Raw genomic sequence first — 23,423 nt, forward strand, 5'->3', positions numbered from 1 at the left:
GAGGATAAGGCCAATTTTGTAGAAGTTTTTCTCTTCTTTGCATTCGTTTCTGCTAAAATTTCAAAGAAAGCAATCAGTTAAAACCTTTTTGATTTGCAACGAGTAAACTTTTGGCTAAAACTCGAGAATGGCCGCAAGTTCAGAATTGAGCCTTTGTCACACTTGCTGACCTAAATTCTGAACGAAATACATTTTCATGGTATGTGTATTTTAAAGACTGACCTGTTAAAATTAGGCTCTTGTTTTTCATTCAATTACTTATCTTTCAGCCCCTCTAACTTTATTTTACCTTACATTTTTTGATTTGTTTGCAACGTATTTTAGTTTTGAAAAAATGTCTTAGAAGAATTTTTGAAAATTTCAACTGCATGTAAAATTTTGTCAATAAATTTGAGTTTTTAATTAAGTCATCTCTCAAATTTTGTTTCAATTCTAGAGGACATCTTTCTTTAAAAAAAATTGAAATAATTATCATTCAATGTAGGCAATAAAGGATCTATGTAATTTTATAACTTCAAAAATGCTGTATGCAAATTTAAAAAAAAAATTTAATTTTTAGTTTATTGAAAATCGACCACCATGTCTATCACTTTTAATGCTCTATATAAAAATATTATATAGCTAATGATAATTTACCTATGTATATTCATTGCCTCACTTTCTCTGTTTGATATAATAGAAGAACATTGCCATCATGCCACCACTTTCTCGGTGTTTTTCAAAGAAAAAAAAGTACCTAACAGACTTACAGACCCATTTCTTTTACACAACTAGAGTTAAGACCGCAACTATAAAAATGCCCTTCTCTTCATCTAGTCTATCCTTTAAATACTATGAATAGAAAGTGCAGTGTACTAGCAAACATTTAGTCCCTTTTGCACTATTTTCGTCTTGCAAAGTCTCAAAGTCAACAAAAGTAAAAAAAAATACTAAAACCAACATCAATTCCTCCAGCACCAAGCACCAAAGCCAGTTAAGTCCAAAGTCGCCTCTTTATCAAAATCTGAAAGAACACTAATGCGCTTTTAATGTTAGTTGCTGATACCAATTCTGATTAAAAGTGAACCAAACTGAAAAAAGCCACACTCCCCTTTCTCTTCTTCCTCCAGTTCCTCCATCCAGTAAGTTCTTCAGTAATAAGGCAAATAAAACAGAACCACAAAAAAAAAATAAACCAACAAGGATAAAGCGCTGACACAGGAGGCAACAACACCAACAACAAAATTATAATAAATTTACTTTATGGAGGCTAAAAGTATAAAAGAAATAGAAGGATTTCATGCAACATGCAGATTTTCAAACCAACTTGAAAACAAAAATAAGCAGAAAAACCAAAACCAACCCGCTCGGATTTTAGCACTGATCCCTGCTGGAGGAATTGCATGTCTTTTGGAGGACTTCATGCATTGGAAGTTATAAGGTATTGGAAAGATGGCAGTGCGTTGAGTATTGTGCGTTGCGTAGCGTATCGTAGCGTATATGTTGCACTTCTTTATTCTACTTTTCACAATTTGAATGGATTCGGAAAGACATTACCGATAAGGAAGTACATAAAGGACTTATTTGCTCTTTTGAGTGCAGAGAGGAATTCCTGTGTGTGCATAAATCGAGGTAGGCTGATGCATCTGAATCTGAATCTAAAGCAGGCTGCAGGAGGTTGTGGGTATATATCGTATACTCGTATATGAAGTTGGTAGGTAGATTCTGATGGTTGTGACTTTGGGTTCTTCATCTCTCGTAATCAGGATTTGAGGAAATTTATTTCATCTGGTCCATTGATTCATTTATTTCTTTGTGCATTTGTTCCTTTATCGCATTCGTCTCGTTGTTGTCTTTTTGTTGTTGTTGTTATTTTCCTTTTTTTTGCGGAGGTTGTATGTTATAAATGGGGACGCCGCTGTTTCACCTCACTTCCACCCGGACATCATCACCAGGACCCTCAATCTTAATGCGTTTGCTATCTTATACGCTCTGTCTCTCAAAGTTTGATGTTGGTTGTTTTCTTCAGCTTTGCACAAGAAGATCGAAGAGGAACACTCTGACTTGCATGCTTTTGAATCTACCTCAATCGCTTCAATTTTTATCACAACCACTCTGCTTCGCGTATCACTGTTTTCCTTGTTTTTCATTTTTTTTTGTTTCTTCTGGTAATTTTATTTAGTCCTTTTGGGATATTTTTCCTTGATCGGAGCTGTTGTGTGTTGCGTTGTGCTGTGTTGTAATAAAAGAATCAGGCAGCGCGGTGAATTGAATTTTATTGTGCCATTGTAGATTGTGGTGCGTGTAATCCATATAAAGATAGCCCTTTTCTTTTTCTTCTTTACAAAAACCAATGTTTGGAACTTTATCATTATATTATTTTTGGCAATGGAACATAAGGCGGCAGCAGCGGTGGCAGTGGTGGTGGTGGTTCAGCTCGCTTAGTTCTGGCAGTAAACATATTTCGTGGAAAATGTGAAGAAATTGTGCTTTTTTTTGTTTAAATATAATCTTGTTGGAGTTTTTATTTTGTTTTTCTTTTTTTTTTTAAATGACACGAAACATGAAAATCCAGGAAACAGTTGGTTGTACTTGTGGTTTGTTTTCATTGAAAAGTCAAATTTGTTTCAACGCAGATGTAATGACATGTTATATCTTTTTTGTTTTTGACAAAGACCATATGTTAATGTTAAATGATAGCAATAAAGCTTATAACTGAGCTGAGCTGAGTGGTCAATGTTGATGCGGTTGCCTTCTTTGGTTTTAAGATGTATAGTTTGTTAACTTCGGAAGATTTTGATAGGGAATTATAATGTGGATTGACATTTTTTTTTGTTTTTGTTCATTCAATTCTGCCGATCGGAAGAATTTCAGAAAATGTAAGGTTTGATAGGCTTATGTACTTACATTGATGCATATTCAAGCTTAATATCTTCTAATTTTTATATTGTGATGGATTTTATAAAAAAAATTGAAAAAAGAAGCAAAAATTCAGATTTTAATAAAACGAAAGACCTGAGTTGCAAACTTTTTTTTTGTATGAAATATCTATTTTAGGAATAAGTTAAGAAGAATTAACTAAATGTCTCGGTTTGAAAAATAAACAGCAATGAATTGATTTCTATCTTTTCAAATGAATTCATTTATTTTAAGAATAAACAAAATCACTTACATTTTTTAAATAACACTTAAACTGTATTTTTTTTTATTTTATCAAAATCTTAAAACTATTTTGAAGCTAGACAAGAATTCAAAAAAACTAGCGTAAATTTCAAAAACTTAAAAAAAAATATCTTACTGGCCCTTTAGGGGTGCTATAAGTTAATCCTTATCTTATAACTACTGCCTTGTGGCCTAAGAACAATTTTAATACTAAATAATATAAACTTAATCTAAAACCAAGAAAATAAAAAAAAAAACTTGGTATCCTCATCATTATTTTTTATTTTATATAAAACTTCAAACTAAATTTAAAAAAAAACCTAAACCCATTATAATACTTAAGCTACTTAAAACTAACCAAAACCAATAATACTACTTAAATTTACTTAAAACTACTTAAAAACTAGAACAGCCACAGTAAGTTTTTTAGTTTTGTTTTGTGTTTTTTTGTTTTGTTTGTGCCACCCTGACTGTTCCTTACCTAATCCTTTAACCTATGTAAGCTGGCCAAGAACAAACACCCTACATAACTTTAAATGTCATTTTCAATTTGAAGCCACCAAAACTAGTTCTCCTGTCTCACCCTATCTCTTCAGTCTGTATCGGAAACATTCCTACTGAACCGAAGACGCTCGGCTCCGTCCAATGCGAGTGCGTCTCGACTGTAAAGGAGTCGCCTATCTACAGTTTCACGGCTGACGTGGTAGATTAACGGAACCGCCTCCTTATCCTGTATCAGCCCTTGATTGTCTAAATAGAGGAAAGCTTCGGGCGGAAAGTTATCACTTCTTTCGTAGTACTTTTGTTGGGATAGTGAGCCCCAAAGATTAAGCTGCTAGTCGACGACATCGCATTGCAATGTGACCCCTACCAAGCTTCAGCAAGAAATTATCTATTCTGTTTATGTTGACTTTGTTGTATAGAACCTGGTTGAAATAGTAATGTTTGTACTCAAACTCTGGTGTTCTGTGAAGTCCAAGGCAACGTCACAGACATTGTCTCTCAAACACCCGAATCTTTTCCATTTGAAATAGGCAATCATCGGCCGTTTAAGGGCCATGTAGCAACTCACCTTCGCACTGCTGTCAAGACGGCTGCTAAAAAACAACCGTTTTTTCAGGTGAAAGGCTCCCCTAGCTCTGGTTAAAAATTTTGGAAGATGTTACATTGTCAATTTTGACAATAAACCGTCTACCATTAAGCATGTCATGAAGCATATACAACAGTGGTTTACTTATGCCAAGTCTGTTTAACTTTAGATACAGACAATCTAACCATTCGGTGTCGAAGGATTTCTCCAAGTCAACCAGACAAACACCCATGCATTGCCTTTTAGATTTATTTTACTGGATATAAGAAACAAGCTTAAACGCCGCATAAATAGTGTCATGTCTGGCCTCAAGGCCGAACTGATTATACGGAATTATTTTGTTGTTCTCAGCCCACTTGGAGCTCTATTTATAACCTTCTCGAATACTTTACTAATACTCGGCCGAAAACTTATCACCGGATTGGAGTTGTCCTTTCTCTTTTTCGGGAGAGGATGTACCCCAGCTGTCTTCCAATGGACCATACAGAGACAGAGTGGTATAAATGTCCACAGCTTCCTGAGGTAAATGTTGTAGTACAATGTTGGTTATACCATCGACACCTGCTGACTTCTTTTTCTTTAATGAATCGAAGATTAGCTCCAGCTCTATCTTTGTGACTAATAGAATATTAGCCCCGTTTTGCTCTGCGATGATGGCATTTGCCAAGTTTTTGTCTTTGAACCTGGTAAAACCGAGGTTCTCGGATCGCTTTTGCGTTATGGTGTTACGCAGGTAGAAGTAGTGTTGCAGGGCTCTATTTTTCAGGTCGTGATTAGGGTGAATGCTAGAATTCACTTTGTACATTTGCTGGAAAGCAGACCACTTAAAATGTATATAACACTTAAAACATTAATTTTCAATAAAGTTTGATACACTTTTCCAAATAGATATATTGATGAACATTTATTTGATAAATGAATTTTTGTGGAAAATTCTAAATGTTCTTCTTTTTTGGGAATTTTAAGTGATGTCATTTATTTCTCTTGTAACTACTTACATGAAATAAATTATTTAAAAAAAAAAGAATCACCTGTATAATTATTCAATTTGTCTAACATTAAGATGACCTGGATTTTATTTCCTGTCTAAGCACAGAATTAGAATATCGGACTATAGTGTGTTGGATGAGTCTTTTCAGTAGACAAAGCATAGATAAACTTGACTATATGGTGTTATTATTAATTTTACAAAAAAAAATATGGCAAGGGTTTGGTTATAAATTATAACCTCTCAAAAAACACTTAATTCCATCAAAAAATAGATGTAGTCTTAATGGAAAACATTAATAATGTAAAGATTATACAAATAGTTTTATGTAATATAAAATAATGATTTATTAGTTTTTTATTTATGCAAATTAAATAAAATAAAAAATGTAGTCAATAACATTTACTTATACATATGTAAGTAACTTACAAGACAATTCAGCCAAATTGTTTATATAAAGAGTTTCGAGTTCTTGATCAGGTTTTTTTTTAAATGTGTAGTTTTTGTTAAAGAAAATTCCCTTTTAAAATTTTAAAATACCTTGGGTCATAAATGTTAAGGCAACTAGCTTTTACTATGTTCATTCACTTCCCTCAACATTTGAAGTTGAGGACTGAAAATTAAATTGAAATTTAATATTTAAGCCATAAGTAAAATGAAGTTTGTACCTCAGTTCTTTTGTCTTAGGAATAACTTATAAAAACTACAGCCAAAAATAAAAACAATTATTTCCAATAAAATAATTAAGCTTTTTTCTTAAGAAAAGACATTAATTTAATGATGAATAAGCGCTAAATGCGTTGCATAATTGGACGTATACACACTTTTTGCAGCTATTCACATTTTGTACTAGTTATCGTCCATATTTCATTTCACTTCCACTTGATGATAGAAAAGAGTTAATAGAAACAAAAATGTTCTTCTTGAAAAAGTCCAACGTAAACTCCATCAAATAGGTGTTACTTTAACTAGATATTTCTTAATGTAAAAGCATAATATTAGATCATCATCCACATAATGACACAGCTCAACCACAATTTTCTTGTTATGCGACATAAAATTAAAATTCCATCTACACAAAGGAGCGCCTCATACTATGTCTAATTGAAAGACGTTTTTCGTTCAGCCAAAGAAATATTCATTATAATCAAATTATACATGGAGCATTCTTAAGGAAATATACTTATCATCATAGGTTACAAAACTTACATAGTTTTTTGTATTCTTTTGTAAGCCTATGAATTTTCTTAACCCCACACTTTCGGTCTATTTAAACTGAAACACTTTTGAGAATTCTTTATAAGTTCTATTCATTCATTTATTCAAGTGTCACTTCATCACTCTTCGTTTGACTGAAAGTAGACATCACTTGAATTGTCTTTTCATCTTTTCAACCATCATCATCATTATCCTCGTCATCATCATCATCACCATTTTTCTAGGAATCACATATGAATTTATTAAAATGAGAAGACTGCTTTTTTGAAGATTGTTCATGATTACATGTGCTTAGATAAATTCAAAAGAATTCTTCGAAATTATTATATCAATGTGAATGGTTCTTTAAAATTTATAATTTTATGTGCACATTCAAACAAAATATTTCTTTTATACATTTACAAAAACAATCACCGAAAGGCATGTGGCGTTTTTTGTTAAGTGTAGAGCTTGAAGTCTCTTAATCGTACAAATCTCTACGGGCGGTCTCAAGCTGTCACAATTTTCATTCCTATGTATTTTATTTATTTTTTGAGTCATTCACAATCATTTAAACTGATTTTTTTTTCTTTTGGTTTGATTTAATTTATAAGAAACAGAATGTAATGTTGTGGTGGTGAATGTTGGTCACTTGTTGTTCATTTATCATATAGACCATAAGACTCGAAGGTTGGTTGGCATTCAAGTCAAAGTTTCAGAGGTGACCATTTTTGTTTACGATTGATTTGAAATTGTCGTCAAAGGCTTTAAATATTTGCTTCATTTTTGTTTCTTGCTGTTGTTGATATTATTTCTTTTTGCGACTGTCGGATATTTTTAATGGTTTTTAAAAGCACTACATAACAGTTATATACGAGTAGGCGAATGGTGCTTTAAGTAAATTGGAGTAATATAATATTGATTAATGGCAGTTAAGATACTTTGACAGCTAAGACATTGCCAAAGCATCTAATAATGTCTGTTTAACACACAAAAGCAGCATAAAAAAAGATAAAGACAAGACAAAAATATATAAAATTTAATGAGTTGTCTCCTGCCATCATTTTGGTGATCGATCAGAGTTGACAATTTTGATAGATATATGTAGTTTTTTAGAAGGAAATGATTTTTTGTATAAAAAAAATTTAAACTTAATATACCTTAAGGGGCTTAAGATAGGTGTCTACATGATTTAAATTCAAAGCATACACATTTTAAGAACAAAAGATTCTAACCCATGTCATTAGACAGTTTGTGAAATTTCAAAAATACGTTGGACGTACGTTGGACTTAAAAAGTAGACACAAATCTTTTAAGCAACTCTATTTTTTTCTTAACTAGATATTATAAAAAACATTCCTTTAGGTAATTATATTCATAAAACAAAACCAATAATGAAGCAATTAAGTATGTACATAAGTTGTTTCCTTATTTCCCCTAATAGAGGTACCTTATTAATGTGTAAAATACATGTATTTTATTTTTGTCTTCTTACCGAGGAAACTTTAAAGTATTCAAATTACTCCAATCAACATAATATGGATGGTGCAAATAAAAATGAAATTACATAAAAAGAAAATAAAAAAAATTCTAAAATAAAAATCTCTCACAAAAGCCATCAGGTAAAACCTTTTTCTTGTTATTGCTTTTTTACAGTGAGTCTCTTCCTAAATCTATCTCATAAAAATAACGTCCTCAGCAATAAAGTCACTCATCGGTAGACATTTCTATAATCACTTGCAATTTTCTTTACCACCATAAAACCTCATTCTACATTATGACGACCTAAGAATTTATAGTTGGTATAATAAAAGACGAAGAAGAAGAAGACGAGAATGAGAATGAGAATCCCCTTTTGCTAAAACCCTCTTATCATAATACATCATAACTAGAATGAGTCTCGAAAAGAACACCACTATACACACCTAATTACCGAACAAAATAAATTGCTGCAACGACTTAACTAGCCAACCAACCAACCAACCAACCAACCTACCAACTAAACTAACCATCCTACCAACCAACCAACTTACCATCATCAGCCCCAACAAAAGCGTACCAACTTTCAAGTTCTCTCCATGCCACAACTTGCAAAAGACAAGGACTATGGAAACTATACGAGAATGGTTTATGCTGAAGCCGATGATGGTCTTCTTGTGCTGGGCTTAGTTGATGGTCTATCTTTGCCAATATGCACAAGGTAATCCACAGTATCGATTCAAATGTCTTTATACGATAAAAGCCTAGCCCTAGTGGTGTGACTTGTCCACCATTACCAGAGCAATAATAAATGTTAATCCATTATTTGATTTATGAAATCTTATTTTTCTATAGCCTCTCTTTTGCTTCTCGATTTTTATGTTTATGTGATCTCGAAGCCGGCCGCCCGCCACCTCATCGTGCGTCGTCGACGACGGACGTCTCGGTCTTAGTCTTGGTCTTGGTCTCGGTCCCCATCATGGCCGCCATATTCTATTCCGCCATCATCATCTTCATCGTGATACGCAGGAGACTCATCGAAAAAGAGAGTGAGAGAAAGAGAGAGAGAAAAGGCAACACAAGTGCCACAAAAAGTGAAACACGAGAAACCACTTCTTCTTCTTCTAAATAAAACTTTTAAAAAAACTATAAAATAATTCGCACTTTTCCAAAGAGTCGTCTTAAACTTCTTCTTCTTCTTATACTGATGAGGATGACTCGACCGACCGTCCAACACGACAGACGCGACCAACTTCCAAAGCATATCACTTTAAGTTGAGAAGCAAAAGTCTCTCTTCCACTACATACCACTCGCCACTTCAATGCACCAAGGAACCAAGGCACCAACTTAACTTCAAGAGGAAGAAGTGAAGTGAAATGGAAATAAAACGGTTCTTGGGCGACTTGTTGCGCAAAACTACAGAAGCACCTTCATTCGTTGTCGTCCGTCGTGTCTTTCGTAGGACATTTTCTGTTTCAAAAACCTATCCTATACTCGAAACGATGTGATAGTTATATAGCTATGCAACACTCTAGACTCTGACTTTAGATAGAAATGCAATTTGTTATCCAAACCAATGGTCTTCCATGGTGTCTTCTATGCCTATATTTTTTTTGTCTGTATATTCTGTTTTAGTAAAAATTAAGACTGCATAACACGTTCTTCTCTTTAAGTACCTTCCTAGCACAAGGCAAGTATAGAGTAAATGTAGATAAGAATAACTGAGAAAAATGACAAGGGAATTATTAATATGGCGAAGGTGTTTAACTTTATAATTAATTTATAGACAAAAATGGAAATAGGTTGTAAAGGGTGATTTGTTGGCTATTATCTTTTTGGCAACACTGGTTTAAACCGCTAAAGCACATTTCGTGTTTTGTTCCACTGTCAAACATCTTCAGTTCGGTCTATAATTTAACCATGAATCGTCTTACAAACGAACAACACTTGCAAACTATTGAATTTTAATATCAAAATGCATGCTCTGGTAAGAAATTTTATCGCGCGCTTCTTCCAGCGAGCGACGAAGTTCATTTTTGTCCCAGTTGATACGTAAATAAGCAAAATTGTCTATTTTGGTGTAAATATCAGCCAGAAGCATTGCAAGAGCTACCAATGCATCCAGAAAAAGTCACGGTTTCTGACAGTGCGGTTTATGGGCTGGTGGCATCATTAGGCCGTACTTCTTCAAAGATGATGCGAATCGTAACATAACTATGAATGGAAAGCGCTGCCGTGAGATGATAACCAACTTTTTTTTACCAAAATTCAAGAGCTTGACTTGTGGTTTCAACAAGATGGTGACACATGCCACACAGCAAGTGCAACAATGGACTTATTGATAGGCGAGTTTGGTGAACATTTTATTTCACGTTCGGTGCGACTTAACGCCTTTACACTATTTTTTGAGAGGCTACGTTAAAGCTAATGTCTATACAGACAAGCCCCTATATTTTGAATGTAATTATTTTTAGAAGAAAGCATACCTCGCTAGATCTGCATATCTGAAGGCAGCACGAGCTGTATGTTTTTAATTTGATATTTTAATCTTTATCAAAGAAGACCTAAGCAGAACGCAATCATAAAGATTAAGTCGTTTAATTATATAGATTGGTAGAGATTTTTAAATATTAAATTTAAAAAAAAATCAATTTAAGAACAAAATAATGCACTGGCTGGTTTCGATGGAGTTTTTAAACAGCTTTCGATCGGACGCAATTTGCAAAAAAACCAAAAATATTTTTAAAGTTTAATTTCGGAATAAACACTTATATTATTTATCATTAGATTTCTTATGAACAAACTTCTAAAAAATATATAAGTAAAATAAAATTTAAACTAAAAATTTTCAAAATTTGTAAAAAAAAAATGTACATCTTTATTTGAAAATTCTATATATGGAAAACATATGTAAATTTGTTTGGAATTAGGCACCAAACAATTTTGAACATTTATTTACAAAAATAATACAAAACACTACCAGGAAAATATTCTTATCAAACTGCAAATTGTGACTGTAAAATGTTCACCATTTATGTAGTGAAATAATTAATTTTAATTGTTTGTTGAAGCTTTAAAAGTTTAATATCGACAAAATTTTGTTCTTTTGTCAAATGGCAAAATGTAAGCACTTCAAAATTAAAAACTGCTTTAAAAGCGGTCCATTACAAATGAAACCTCTTATTGGGAAATCGCATAAAATAGTGAGTTCTTAAAAAATCTTAAGGTGTAATAGTTAGTTTTTAAGTTTTAAACTAAAGATACAAAAATGTTCTCACCAAACTGTTGAGAGATTTTTCCAAATATTATCTTCTTTAAGCTTTGAAGTAATGGATTTTTATTAAATTCGACATTTCGAGACCTGTTTTGTTCAATTTTGAACCAATCTCTTTAAAAGCATCGTAATAATTTTTTAGAACCAAAAGTTAAAAAAAGACAAAACTCCCTTCACCATAAGAAAACCAAATTGAAGTATAACATCAGCCGATACGCACGACTCAAAAGTGTGTCTTAATGTCTTACGCCTTACAAAAATTAATTTATTCGCTCAACAAACATATGTATGTATATACCTTAGAAAAAAAAAAACATCTTCTCAATTATTTAATCTTTTATCTTAGCTAACTTTAATCACTTATCACTTGTCTGTGAAAATGTTCAGATAAATTAAAAACTAAAAAATATAACCAGCTTTATGGTAGTTACCTACTCGACAGACTCTATAACTGACAATTATTTTGTTTCTTAAAAAACTTAAATTACTCTCCCATGGATTTAATTTAGGGCCCATGATAATTCTTTTGAAAACACAAAAAACAACCCAACTCTAAACATGACTATGTGATGCCATTTACCATGGTTATACAGGTATATACAGACTTATTCCTTTTTCACAAATCTCCCGCACTAATTTACGAACTGAAAGATAGACGATTTTATCTGCCAACTGACTAAGCAATAATTTACAATTCAAAAGGTGTTAATGAAAGGTTGGTATTAAGTTGCTGAGAGAATTAAAAAAAAAAACATAAAACAATTTTGTATAAAGTTTCGATAGGGTTGGATAAGTTTTGAGTTTTGCGTTAGGAATTCACTCTTAAGGGCTATAAATTTAGTTCTAGCTCCAAAACAAGAAGCTGTATCCCCATACAAAGGTTCGAGCATTTTTGTGACTAACTCAAGTTCTGTGTAATTTTTCAATGTTTAACAAAACAGGAAATGTATTATTAATATATGTACCTACACAAAAATATGTACATACCTCTATTTGAATTTTTTTTAACATTTTTGTTTTCTTGTTAACGCATTGTTTTTGAATTTGTCCCCCTTTAGAATAAAATTAAAGATTTTAGTTCGTAAAAACCATGAATTCCTCTACTAACTAATTAAAAACTGGCACTCTGCATCTGCATGGGGTATACATGGAAATAAACTTCACTAAACTTAAAAGTGTGTAGGCAATTGTGTACATTCAGAAGTTTTAATATCTTGCCCTATATATGTACATTTATGAATTTACGGAATTGATGGTGCATTAAAAATGCCACACACTGTGCAAGTCGTGTAGCCATGAAATTGGCACAAAAAAAATGAACTCAAGTTATGGAGGTCGAAACATAAAAATAAGACGAAAACAACAACAACCAAATCTGAATAAATGCTTGGATGACTTCTTGGCAATGGATGGACTCTGGACAGAACAGTCACATATGTACCAACATACATCTCATGCGATATGAAACAACAATGCCTGAATGTGCCTTTTAAAAGAGTGTTAAGAAAAATATCCTTGTACGATTTACGCCATATTTTATAAAAGTGTGGGCTTACTTACTTACAATCTGAAAAAAAGAGTAAGAAAAAGAGTATGCCTGAAAGTTGCTAATTTATATTCATATAATTTTGTGTTCAGCACGTTGATTAGCAGAACTAATTGAGGATATTCATAATATTTTGAGGGTGAAATTCGTTCGAAGTTCTCGTAAATTTAAATTGTTGTATTTGTTTTCGTTTTACTTTTGCAAAAATTTTAATATAAGCTTTATAGATATGAAAAGAAGTATACAGGACATTAACACCAACGCATAGCCAAGTAGGTCAGAACTTGACGGAAGTGCAGTTTTTGAAATTTTGTTCGTATGATTTACGTGTATCTGCATCTAAGGCCAAGTACAGAACATTGTCAGATTTTGCAATGCTCTGACAGTAGCTATCAATGAACTTACAATTACTGAATATCTTTAAATAAAAAGTTGTATGTGCAGTAGTCAGATTTTGTTTCAAAGCTTCAAATTGTTACTGTCAATGGTTGGCTGCTTCGGTTTTGCTTCTGCAAAGCCAACCTATGAGAAAACCTTTTCCAACTAAGTTGTAAAATCCCTTGATTGTAAGAATTTGAGATACCTTTTTGACGCCAGTTTTAATAAAAAAAGAACCTTAACACCCAAAACAAACTTCAACAAAATATTTCCAAAGATTTTGTTCAACAAAACTTGATGAAAACATTTTTCTAATTTCACAGCTTACATTTGAATCAGGAAAATGTCTTTTACAAGACAAACGGCTTTTGAAATAATTATTTATTTTGTACCTGGGGAAATAATCAAAACTCTATATTTCATTTGAATCCTTTGTGCTTTTGATCAATTTATGTGATAAACTTGTTGACCCTTAACACGCTATTTCTCGAGTGATTTTTTGTAAGATCCAAAACCACAAAAATAACCGTTTTGTGGGAAAATGTATCAACAGCATAGTAGGATTTTTAAAGAATAACAAAAACTATATCCGTAGTATGAATACTACCGATGAAAGTTCAATTAGAATCTTACTACGAATGGGGTTTTGACATTTATACGGGTCCAGAGTAGTTTCTAATGTGATTTTATTCTCAAATGTTGGTACGATTGATATTGCATTTGTATTTCGATGGCTGTTTTCGTTGAGTAGATGTGCATTTGGAATCATGTGTTTTACATTTTGGAAAAAATCAATTTATTACGGTTGATATTATTTAGTTTTGTTAGTGAAAATGGACTAACTGCGCTTATTTTGCAAGAGAAAACAATAGAAAAGATAATTAAGTTTTTCTATGTTTCCAACAAAGGTTTATCTCTGTTTAAATTAAATAAATCTTTTTGGTGTTTCAACCGAACAAGAAGATTTAAAAATGATTAAGTTTGACAGCACTTTCTTAAATTCAAATGTTGTTTCGATGTGTGAAGTGCAAGTGAGATAGTTTAAACAATTAAGAACTGATTAGTTTAGCACCATATAAGAATATGCTACCTACTCCATGTGAATTTTTGTTTGTATTTGATTAAAACAAAACTATATTTTTTGTACACAAACATGCAAATAAATAGACCATTATTGCATTATCTGTAAAACAAACTCCTCAATACAGGTTTTTCTTCACAAATTTCGACTCCACTCCGATCCCCGACCGGAATCGAGTCGAATCAAGTTCATTTCAATTTGATTTAGGTATATAAACAATTGGGGCAAGCTTGCTTCAATACCACATGTTAATGTAGTAGTCTACGAACAAACCCCCTCCTTGAAGAAATTTTAAAATTAACTTTTTTTATAGAATCTCAATTTCTAGATGTTTTACTAACATTTCTTCTTGAAAATTGTCCATTTTATTAATTTTAGTTAGTTTTTTTTGCTAAGTTAGTTTTAACATTTGATTTTCACAAAAATTCTTTCTATTTGTGTGTTTTTTTATATTACTTATATTGCTTTAACTTTAGGAACATTTTTCACTATTTACATTTATTAAAAAGGCCATCTGAAACTAAGGGAAGGATTTTAACTAATTCTGTATACTCCAAAACACTTGCTTCGCTATCCATTTTAAAAATTTTGCTTATGCCATTTTTTAGATTTAATTAAATTACAGAAATTGTTGAATATTTTTTGAGAGAACATTTTTTTGTATACAATGTCCATTTTATTTGATTTGAGCCAACAAATTTTATAAATATTTTGAAATAAAACTATCATTACGAAATATCTCTATGCTAGTAAATTATACCTTTTATATACATTTATGCATTTAATTGATTTCTTGAAAAGTCGTACAAGTCACTAAAAGGAATTTTTGATTTAATTGGTTTTGTTTAATTTAAATTTAAAATTGAATAAGAATGGCGCCCAATGTGAGATTTCTTATAATTTGATTAAAAGAGTTGATTCCCTTGAAAATAAGACTTTTTTGTTTTGGACCTTCTTCACAATTTTGACTGAGATATTTTATATATCATGAATTTCACAAAATATTTTCGAATGCTTAATCATAAAAATGCTCAAAAATAGTGTAGAAACAAAAATGTTTCTGAAACTGAACCTAACCACAGCTTAATTGAATTGTTACTACTGTAAGACGCCAATTCGGTGCCACAGCGTTACTGCGTTTAAATGGCACAAGTGTGCACTGGGACTAATCGTTTAATTTTCGGAAATTCTTCATTTTACTTGTCAATAAAGTTTAAACACTCTCATCTCTCAAAATTTTAATTCCAATTAAATTCTTAACTATTTTTGGAAAAAAAAATTAAAGTTGCACTAAAGAAAGAAGCTAGGTTGGAATCAATGAAGTAATATAAAGTTCCTTTTTACTTGCAGACTGGAATGTACGAATTTGAGCAGAACTTCTCTTGTTTCATATAACACGTTACCTTTAAAAATATTAAATAGTAAACAAATTCAAAACAGTCCTTCATTTGTACTTTTTACACAATTCACCTGAAGGATAAAAGTAAAAGAATTTGTCTAAAATGTAGAGACATATACTCCTCAACACTGTCTCTTTGCATATCTTAACATTTTCTATCAAATTCATGGCAAATGTTCTTTCAAAGGAACATAAAAGGCTATCTTTCCAAGAACTAGAATTACACTTTAAATACAAATGTCAAGTCTGCGTGTTATGCATTGCGAAGAATTCCTGGATAACCGACTCTAAATGGTACTGCAGCGCGGCGACACAGTGCATGTTAATATGTTTTCCCGACTCTTTACTATTTTATCAAAAAATCATTTTAATGCAAAAACAAAGAAGAAACTTTAATTCAATCAAACTTACCTTAGTACTTGTGGTCCTGAGTGCACCGCCCAATGCAATTGCATAGACTTCAATCTCGTACATATCAACTCCAGACTCACGATCTAATTCCTTGGCAGTCGATAGAATTCCCAACTTTGTATCGATGTCGAATAGACGATCAACTTGTTTATTCGGGCCGCCATTTATACCAACACTTGTCACGTTTGTCACGTAAAACTCAATCTCGGCCGAATTGAGACTTGCATTAACCGTCAAAATATACGTTCCCGTTGGTTCGTTTTCGTTAACATTGCCGCTTAGTTCGTGTTGATCGAATACCGGACCGTTATTGATTGCCGAAGTTGCAATTATCGTAATGTACGCATCGGAACTTTTGCGTTCGGATTGGACCGCTTCGTCGGTGGCTTTCAACGTAAACGGATATCGGACTTCAGGATTGGCGATTGGGCGTTGAAGGGAAATTGCTCCGGTGTTACGGTGCAGTTTAAATAAATCAGTGTTGCCGCTGACCATTTCGTAGGTTACTAAGCCGTTAGTACTGGAATCTGCGTCACGGGCATTGACGTACATAATCACCGATCCATCTCGACCCGGAATCACGTGGTTTTTGCTGTGCAAGGGGAGGATGGCTGCATTCATGGACACAAAAACAGGTGCATTGTCATTGATGTCCTCGACTATCACGGTCACGATTTTCTCGGCCGAAAGCCTCTTCGCTGGTGGATCAGCTTGATCGGTGGCCACAACTGTCAATCGGAAGGTGTCAATTGTCTCTCGATCTATTTGTCGCAAAGTGTGAATAACACCGGTAGTTCCGTTGATTCCAAAATGTCTGCCACCAGAAACTTCAGGTTCTTGTTTGGAAATCGCATACGTCACTTTTCCATTCGCTCCCGAATCCGGATCTTCAGCTGTCACAGTAACAATAGGAGTCTTGATGGCGATTCCCTCTTTTATCTGCCGCACGATGGCTGTATTGGGGAAGTTTGGTGGGTTGTCATTTTCATCCACAACATTTACCGTGAACATGATGGTGGTAGACAGACGCGGTGTGCCCCCATCTGACGCAGTGATATTCAAAATATACATCGTTGTATCTTCATAATCCAAAAATTTGTGCAAATACAAAGACCCACTTATTGGATCAATGTGGAATGTATCCTTTCGATTGCCCGCCGATATCGAAAACGTCACCTGGCTATTCATCCCCAGATCCGAATCGCTTGCTCTGAACTTCATCAACTCTGTGCCAATGGGACTAGTTTCCTTCACTGAAATTTGTGTGTCGGTCTGCGTGAACTCTGGCGCATCATCGTTCTCATCCAACACTTCCACACTAATCGTCGTACTTGCTGACAGCTGCCCCTTCAAAGCTGCATCCCTCGCAACCACTGTCAATTTGTAAGTGGCCTTTGTTTCGCGGTCCAATTGTTTTGCAAGCGAAACCTGACCCGTTGCGTCATCAATGGCAAACCGTCCATCCTGATTGCCATCGATTATCGAATAATACACATCGCCATTGAGACCCTCATCTGCATCGATCGTGTATACGCGAATGACCTGTGTCCCAACACCAGATCCCTCAGATATCTGCACTTTGTATGGCGCCCGCAAAAATTGCGGGGCATTATCATTAACGTCCGTAATGAAGATCCTCACTTTGACTTTATCGCGCAATCTCTGCAGCCCATTATCACTGACGATCGCCTCCAATTGAAGGAAATTCTGATTTTGATTCTGCACCAGCTCCTCACGATCGAACGGATGCAGTGTCTTAATGAAACCGTTGCGCGAATCAATTGTAAAGTCAGCCTCCTGCGACGACAAAGAGAATATCAACTCTGCATTGCGGCCAATGTCACGATCGTATGCGGTCAACTTGCCAACAAATGAGTCAACCGGCTCGTTCTCGGGTATGCTGAAGGTAAACGTTTGATTGGTAAACTGCGGGGCATTGTCATTCTCGTCGATGACATGAATGATCACCGGCACTACAGACGAACGCGACGGCTCGCCAGCATCCTTGCAGGCGATTGTCAGAGAATAATAGTCCTTTTCTTCCCTATCCAGTTGAGACTTCACGAACAAATAGCCATCGGGGAAAATACCAAATTTTCCTTCAACATTGCCCTCAATTATCTCATAGGATATCCTGCCGTTGGCTCCCAGATCAGCATCGGAGGCGGCCAATGCAAAGAAGCGAGCGTTCACCGGTGTCGACTCCAACAGAGACGTCTCGTAGGAGGTATGATCGAAGACAGGTGTATGATCGTTAACATCGGCTATCTGGATGGTGATGGTATTCTTGGAGGAGAGCGCCATCGGAGTGCCACCATCGGTTGCTGTCAGCTCAACGTGCAAAACTGTCCCCGGCTCGGCACGGATCGGTCGATTTAGGTACAGCACACCAGTTGCTGTGCTAATGCGAAATTGCTCATCGGGATTGTATGTAAGACTGTAGGATACATGACTATTAATTCCCGAGTCTCTATCACGAGCCCGTGACAAGTACACCTCTTGACCAACGGCAGAGTTCTCAGCGAGCAGGATCTCATCACGATCGTGGGCAAAAATTGGTGCATTATCGTTTAGATCTAGAATCGATATGTTCACTGTTGTACGACCGTATGCCAATCCGGCGCGGGCAACTATCGTTAGGCTGTATTGAATCATCGATTCACGATCGATCCGCTTTGCTGTTGTTATGACCCCGGTGCGAGGATTTATTTCGAAGTTTTCATCAGGATCCCCAAACACAATGGCATACTCGATCGCTTGTTGTTGGTGCTTAGTTTCCGCCTTCACCTGAACCTTGCCCACCTCACGGCCGATGTCGGGATTTGGATTGGTTCCATGATCCTCGACGATCTGGAATTCATATCCAGCATAAGAATCAAATTCTAAACTTTCCATTTTTGATTGTTTCAGAATCTCGACGACGGCGTTGCGTTCCGACTGACGATCGCCATGATCCTTTGACGATATGATCAGTTCGTATAGTGCTTTGTTGCCACCATTGCCACTGTTCTTGGACAAGCTGATCACCCCCGAATGGGCATCAATAGTAAATAGATTATCAACGTTGCCGCTCTCCAGCTTGTAGGTAATTAAAGCATTATCACCGAAGTCACGATCGGTGGCAGTTACCTTAAGTATGGATGTTCCGATCGGTGTATCATCGGCGATCGTTTGGAAATATTGTTTGGGATAAAATTCTGGGCTATTATCGTTGATATCCTCGACGGTTAAATACACGGTAGCAGTTGACGATTGCGGTGGTGCACCCTGATCGCGAGCCACCACAAAAATCTCATAATGCGCGATCGTCTCACGATCGAGCTGATGCTTTGTGGTTAATTGACCAGTCAACGAGTCAAGGGCGAATTGGTCGGGATATTTTTGTTGAACGATCGCGGGTAACGTATAGGTGACACTGCCATTCGTTCCCTGATCGTGATCGGCCGCTGTTAGCATTGCAACCAATGCCTGTGCTGGGGTATTTTCGCTCAAACTAACATTGATGTGCGGTTGGGAAAATTGTGGCGCTTCGTCGTTCTCATCGAGTATGGTTACCTTAAGTTCAGTGTGTGCCCATTTGGGATTGGGACCACCGTCCCGCGCAGATATGTTTAACTCCACGGTGCCCTGGATTTCACGATCTAGTGCGGCGCGTGTTGTTATCAATCCAGAGGCTGCATCAATGCTAAACCATTGTTTGTCGTTGCCGGAGACGAAAGTGTACGAAATTTGTGCATTGACCCCGGTGTCCTCATCCGTGGCTGTGATGCTGGCAACATACGTGCCCGGTGGAGCCAGTTCACTCAGCACCGCTGTATATTCTGATTTTTCAAACACCGGCTCATGATCGTTGACGTCGTTCACATGAATGATGAGGTATGCGGTAGCGGTCCGCTGAGGAGTTCCTTTGTCGATTGCCACCACTGTCAGATTATATTTGCCAATCTCCTCACGATCAAGTGCACCATTCACACGCACAATATCAAAACTGGGAGTCTTTTCAAGGCGGAAGTGTTGCATCTCATTGCCAGATACAATCCTTATACTCGTATCTCCATTCAGCCCCTCGTCCATGTCGACCACAGATACTGCAGCTACCACACTGCCATTGGGCGCGTTTTCATCAACAGTTGCAAAGCTGCCCGTTGGAGGAAAGTACTGGAATCTTATCACTGGATCGTGATCATTCGTATCGACTAAGCTTATGGTGACATAAGTGCGTCCATCTTGACGAGGAGAACCATGATCGCGGGCATATACAGTGAACACGCAACTTTTTGAACACGAGTCGGTCTGGCAATTTGGGTCCTTACACGAGAGTCGCTGGGTCGTCGAGATGACACCTGTCTCTGGGTCCACTGTGAAGCGATCCTCAGTGTCGGACAGGTAGTATGTGATCTTACTGTTATCACCCAAATCATTATCGGATGCCATCACTTGCAGAACCGGTGTGCCTGGCAGCACGGATTCAATCAATGACGCATTATAGTCACTGTGGTCGAAAATCGGCGGATTGTCGTTCACATCCACAATGGTTACATTCACCTGCAGATACCCAAATAGCGGTGGATATCCACCATCACGTGCTGAGATATTCAACGAGTAGAATCCACAAGATTCGCGGTCCAGAGTTTTAGTTGTAACCAGATGCAGGTATGACACATCGCGGCTAGGATTTGTCGTCACCGCCAGACTGAACTTGTTGTCATGATCGCCATCCACGATGCGATAGTCATTGGTGACACTATTCACTCCGGTATCGCGGTCCGTTGCCGCGTCGAGCAGCAGGCGAGTTCCTGATGCGGCACTCTCTGGAAAGGACACCGCTATACTGGGTTCGGGGAACTCTGGCGGATTGTCATTCACGTCGTTCACTGTGATGCGAACTTCGATGGGATAAGTTGGCTGACTGGATAGCACCACCAGATCGTAGCGGTCCCGCATTCCTTCGCGGTCTAGGACCATATTAGTCTTAATTTCCCCCGTGTTCTGGTCGAGGGTAAACTCCCGGGGTGGTTCATTGAACCGATAGGTGAACCCCGGTTCGACTGTTATCGAACCTACCACTGTGCCACGTGGCTTGCCCTCGTCCACATTCAGATAAACAGTTTTATCAACTGCTCGCGACTGCATCTGACCGCTTCCGTCGGCCGATGACCTTCGTCGCGGAAATGCTGTATATTGAGCCGATGATGAGAGGCTTCCCGGACCCGGGCCGGGTACATGCACTCCATTGACAACGGCGACGCACGATAGACTCAAGAACCCGATTGCTATCGCAAGCAGCCATTTGCTAGTTAAGTATCTCGTTGTTATTGTTGTTTTCGAATTTATACTCCTCGATGGTGATAATGATGAAGATGAAGACAAAATTGATGATGATGATTTAGTTTGGACTACTTTTGTAGATATGACACACATTCTGGGCACCGATTCGTTCACCAATCGGCTGCAGAACGTCATAATTGCTTGTGAGCGAAATTTTTAATAAAATTTTGTTTCTTTTGGTTTTTGTACTTTTGATTTAAACATTGATCCATCAGCAGGCGATGAGCACTTGTTAATTATTTGTTGTTTTGTATTTTTTCTCCAAAAATGTACCGATTTTTCGGAACATTAATCGGTGTTAAGTGTTTTCGACGACGTTAACACTTATTCTGTTCGTTAAACTTTTTCGCGGCCACGACGTTACCACGAAACCGCGCCATTTTGCGCAACTATACCGTCACAAAAGGGAGACTATAATATTATTTTTATTTTTTTGTAGTATTCAAAAAATTCACTCGTAGTTAAGGGGGTTTGGTGGAATAAAGAGCTCTTTTATGTTGCACTAATGAACCATGGAGTACACAATTACACACAAGTTATCTGCAAAGAAAAAGAAATGTTTAGGTTAGATTTTTTTGTTAATGTAAGATTTTAAAGTAGGATTTGTAATTTTCATATGATACCTCTTGGATTAAATTACTATAATTGTAGTCTATAAATTATTATGATTATTAAATGGTCTTCTTATTTAGTTTTTTTCAAAATGTTATTTTGTAGTTTTTGATTTTGTCCATTCTAATTCTAAATCAAGAAACTTGATGCTAATAAATAAATTTTCAGAAAAAGAAAAATCACGTGCACGACCACCTCTTCAACACTACAATTTAATACCCTATAATAATACAACTTGAATCAAGTTAACTAAAAATCCCATCAAAAGTGATTTGTTACTCCACTTTGAACCAAGAAGAAAACACCAGTGGAAAAAAAGCAAACAAACAAATAAAACAAAATATTTTAATTTGCATTTTTCTAAAATGCTGAGAAAGAGAATATCACACCATAAATTACGATAAAATTAGGATCCAAATGATTTATTTCCAAAGAAGAAAGAAAAAAAACTGGACAAAAATTTAGGTAAGAATTAGTAAATTGATATATCCAACAGTATGGTGCCACTTGGCTATGACATTGATCTATGTTCAAAATTATTCCTTGTTAAAATAGCGTTAGGTTTATTTGTACCTTTATATTTAAGAATACATAATAGAAAAGATTTATAGACTTATCTTAGATTAAGTTGTAGGTATTTGGATATATTTGGGACTCATTTATATATGTATAATGATATAAGAGGTTTTTTTGTAACTTCCGGTTAAAGCTTTTCAATATATATAATTTTCTGATGGAAGCCTAATGATAAAACAAATTTGTATTTTACAGGTAACTAAAAGGGTTTTAGGTATACAAAAACTTGTAACATTTTAAATTAAAAACTGATAAAATAACTTTTCAAATGAATCTACTAATAAATCATATATTCCTAACTTTTTCAACTTTCAATCTATAAAACTTTTTCATTATTATTAACTTCAGAAGAACAAGTGGCGAAAAATATAAATTTTGTGTTAGAAAAATGTTTAAGACAATTTTATGTTTAGATTTGATTAATTTTTGAATGTTTAAATTTGTACGGCCTTAAATAATACTTAGTAATTTTTTTTATCTACAAAATCTTCTTTTAAGTCAAATGATTTATGGTATAAATTGCTATCTCATTCATTTCATCTTTGTTTGAGTAAAAAACTTGAATATAATATACATAATTATCATTTTAAATACATTTTTTATTTAAAAACAACAATTAAAAAATCATTAGCAAATGAACAAACGACTTCTGCAAAAAATATAACGTGTACAATAAATGATTATGATTATAAAATGGAATAAAAGAAAAATACCCAAAATATTCGCAAAAAAATGTAGAATCTACGAATAAATGATTAATTTATTTTTTTTAATCATAAATTAGAAGAGCTATTTTTATAGACATGGACTTAGTGAATGTTCAAAGTGTTGTTACTTAAATGCGCAATTTTATGGTCAAAACGCGTCTGACTAATAACAAGGCGTAACAAGCTAGAAAAATGTTGAAAAAATTAGTCTAATT

At 35.2% G+C, this 23,423-nt stretch overlaps 1 protein-coding gene across 1 annotated transcript in view; it reads right to left on the reverse strand.

Moving 5' to 3' along the window:
• LOC129952912 (cadherin-related tumor suppressor) overlaps positions 1–23,423 on the reverse strand; it is a 257,350-nt gene that overhangs the window by 214,769 nt on the left and 19,158 nt on the right. Inside the window, exon 2 of the mRNA XM_056065884.1 lies at positions 15,986–21,853. Within this exon, the coding sequence (XP_055921859.1) occupies positions 15,986–21,448 (5,463 nt within the window). The 5' untranslated portion in view covers positions 21,449–21,853. The remainder of the gene's footprint in view (positions 1–15,985; positions 21,854–23,423) is intronic.

This window comes from Eupeodes corollae, chromosome 3 (genome assembly GCF_945859685.1).
Source record: "Eupeodes corollae chromosome 3, idEupCoro1.1, whole genome shotgun sequence".
NCBI lineage: Eukaryota > Metazoa > Arthropoda > Insecta > Diptera > Syrphidae > Eupeodes > Eupeodes corollae.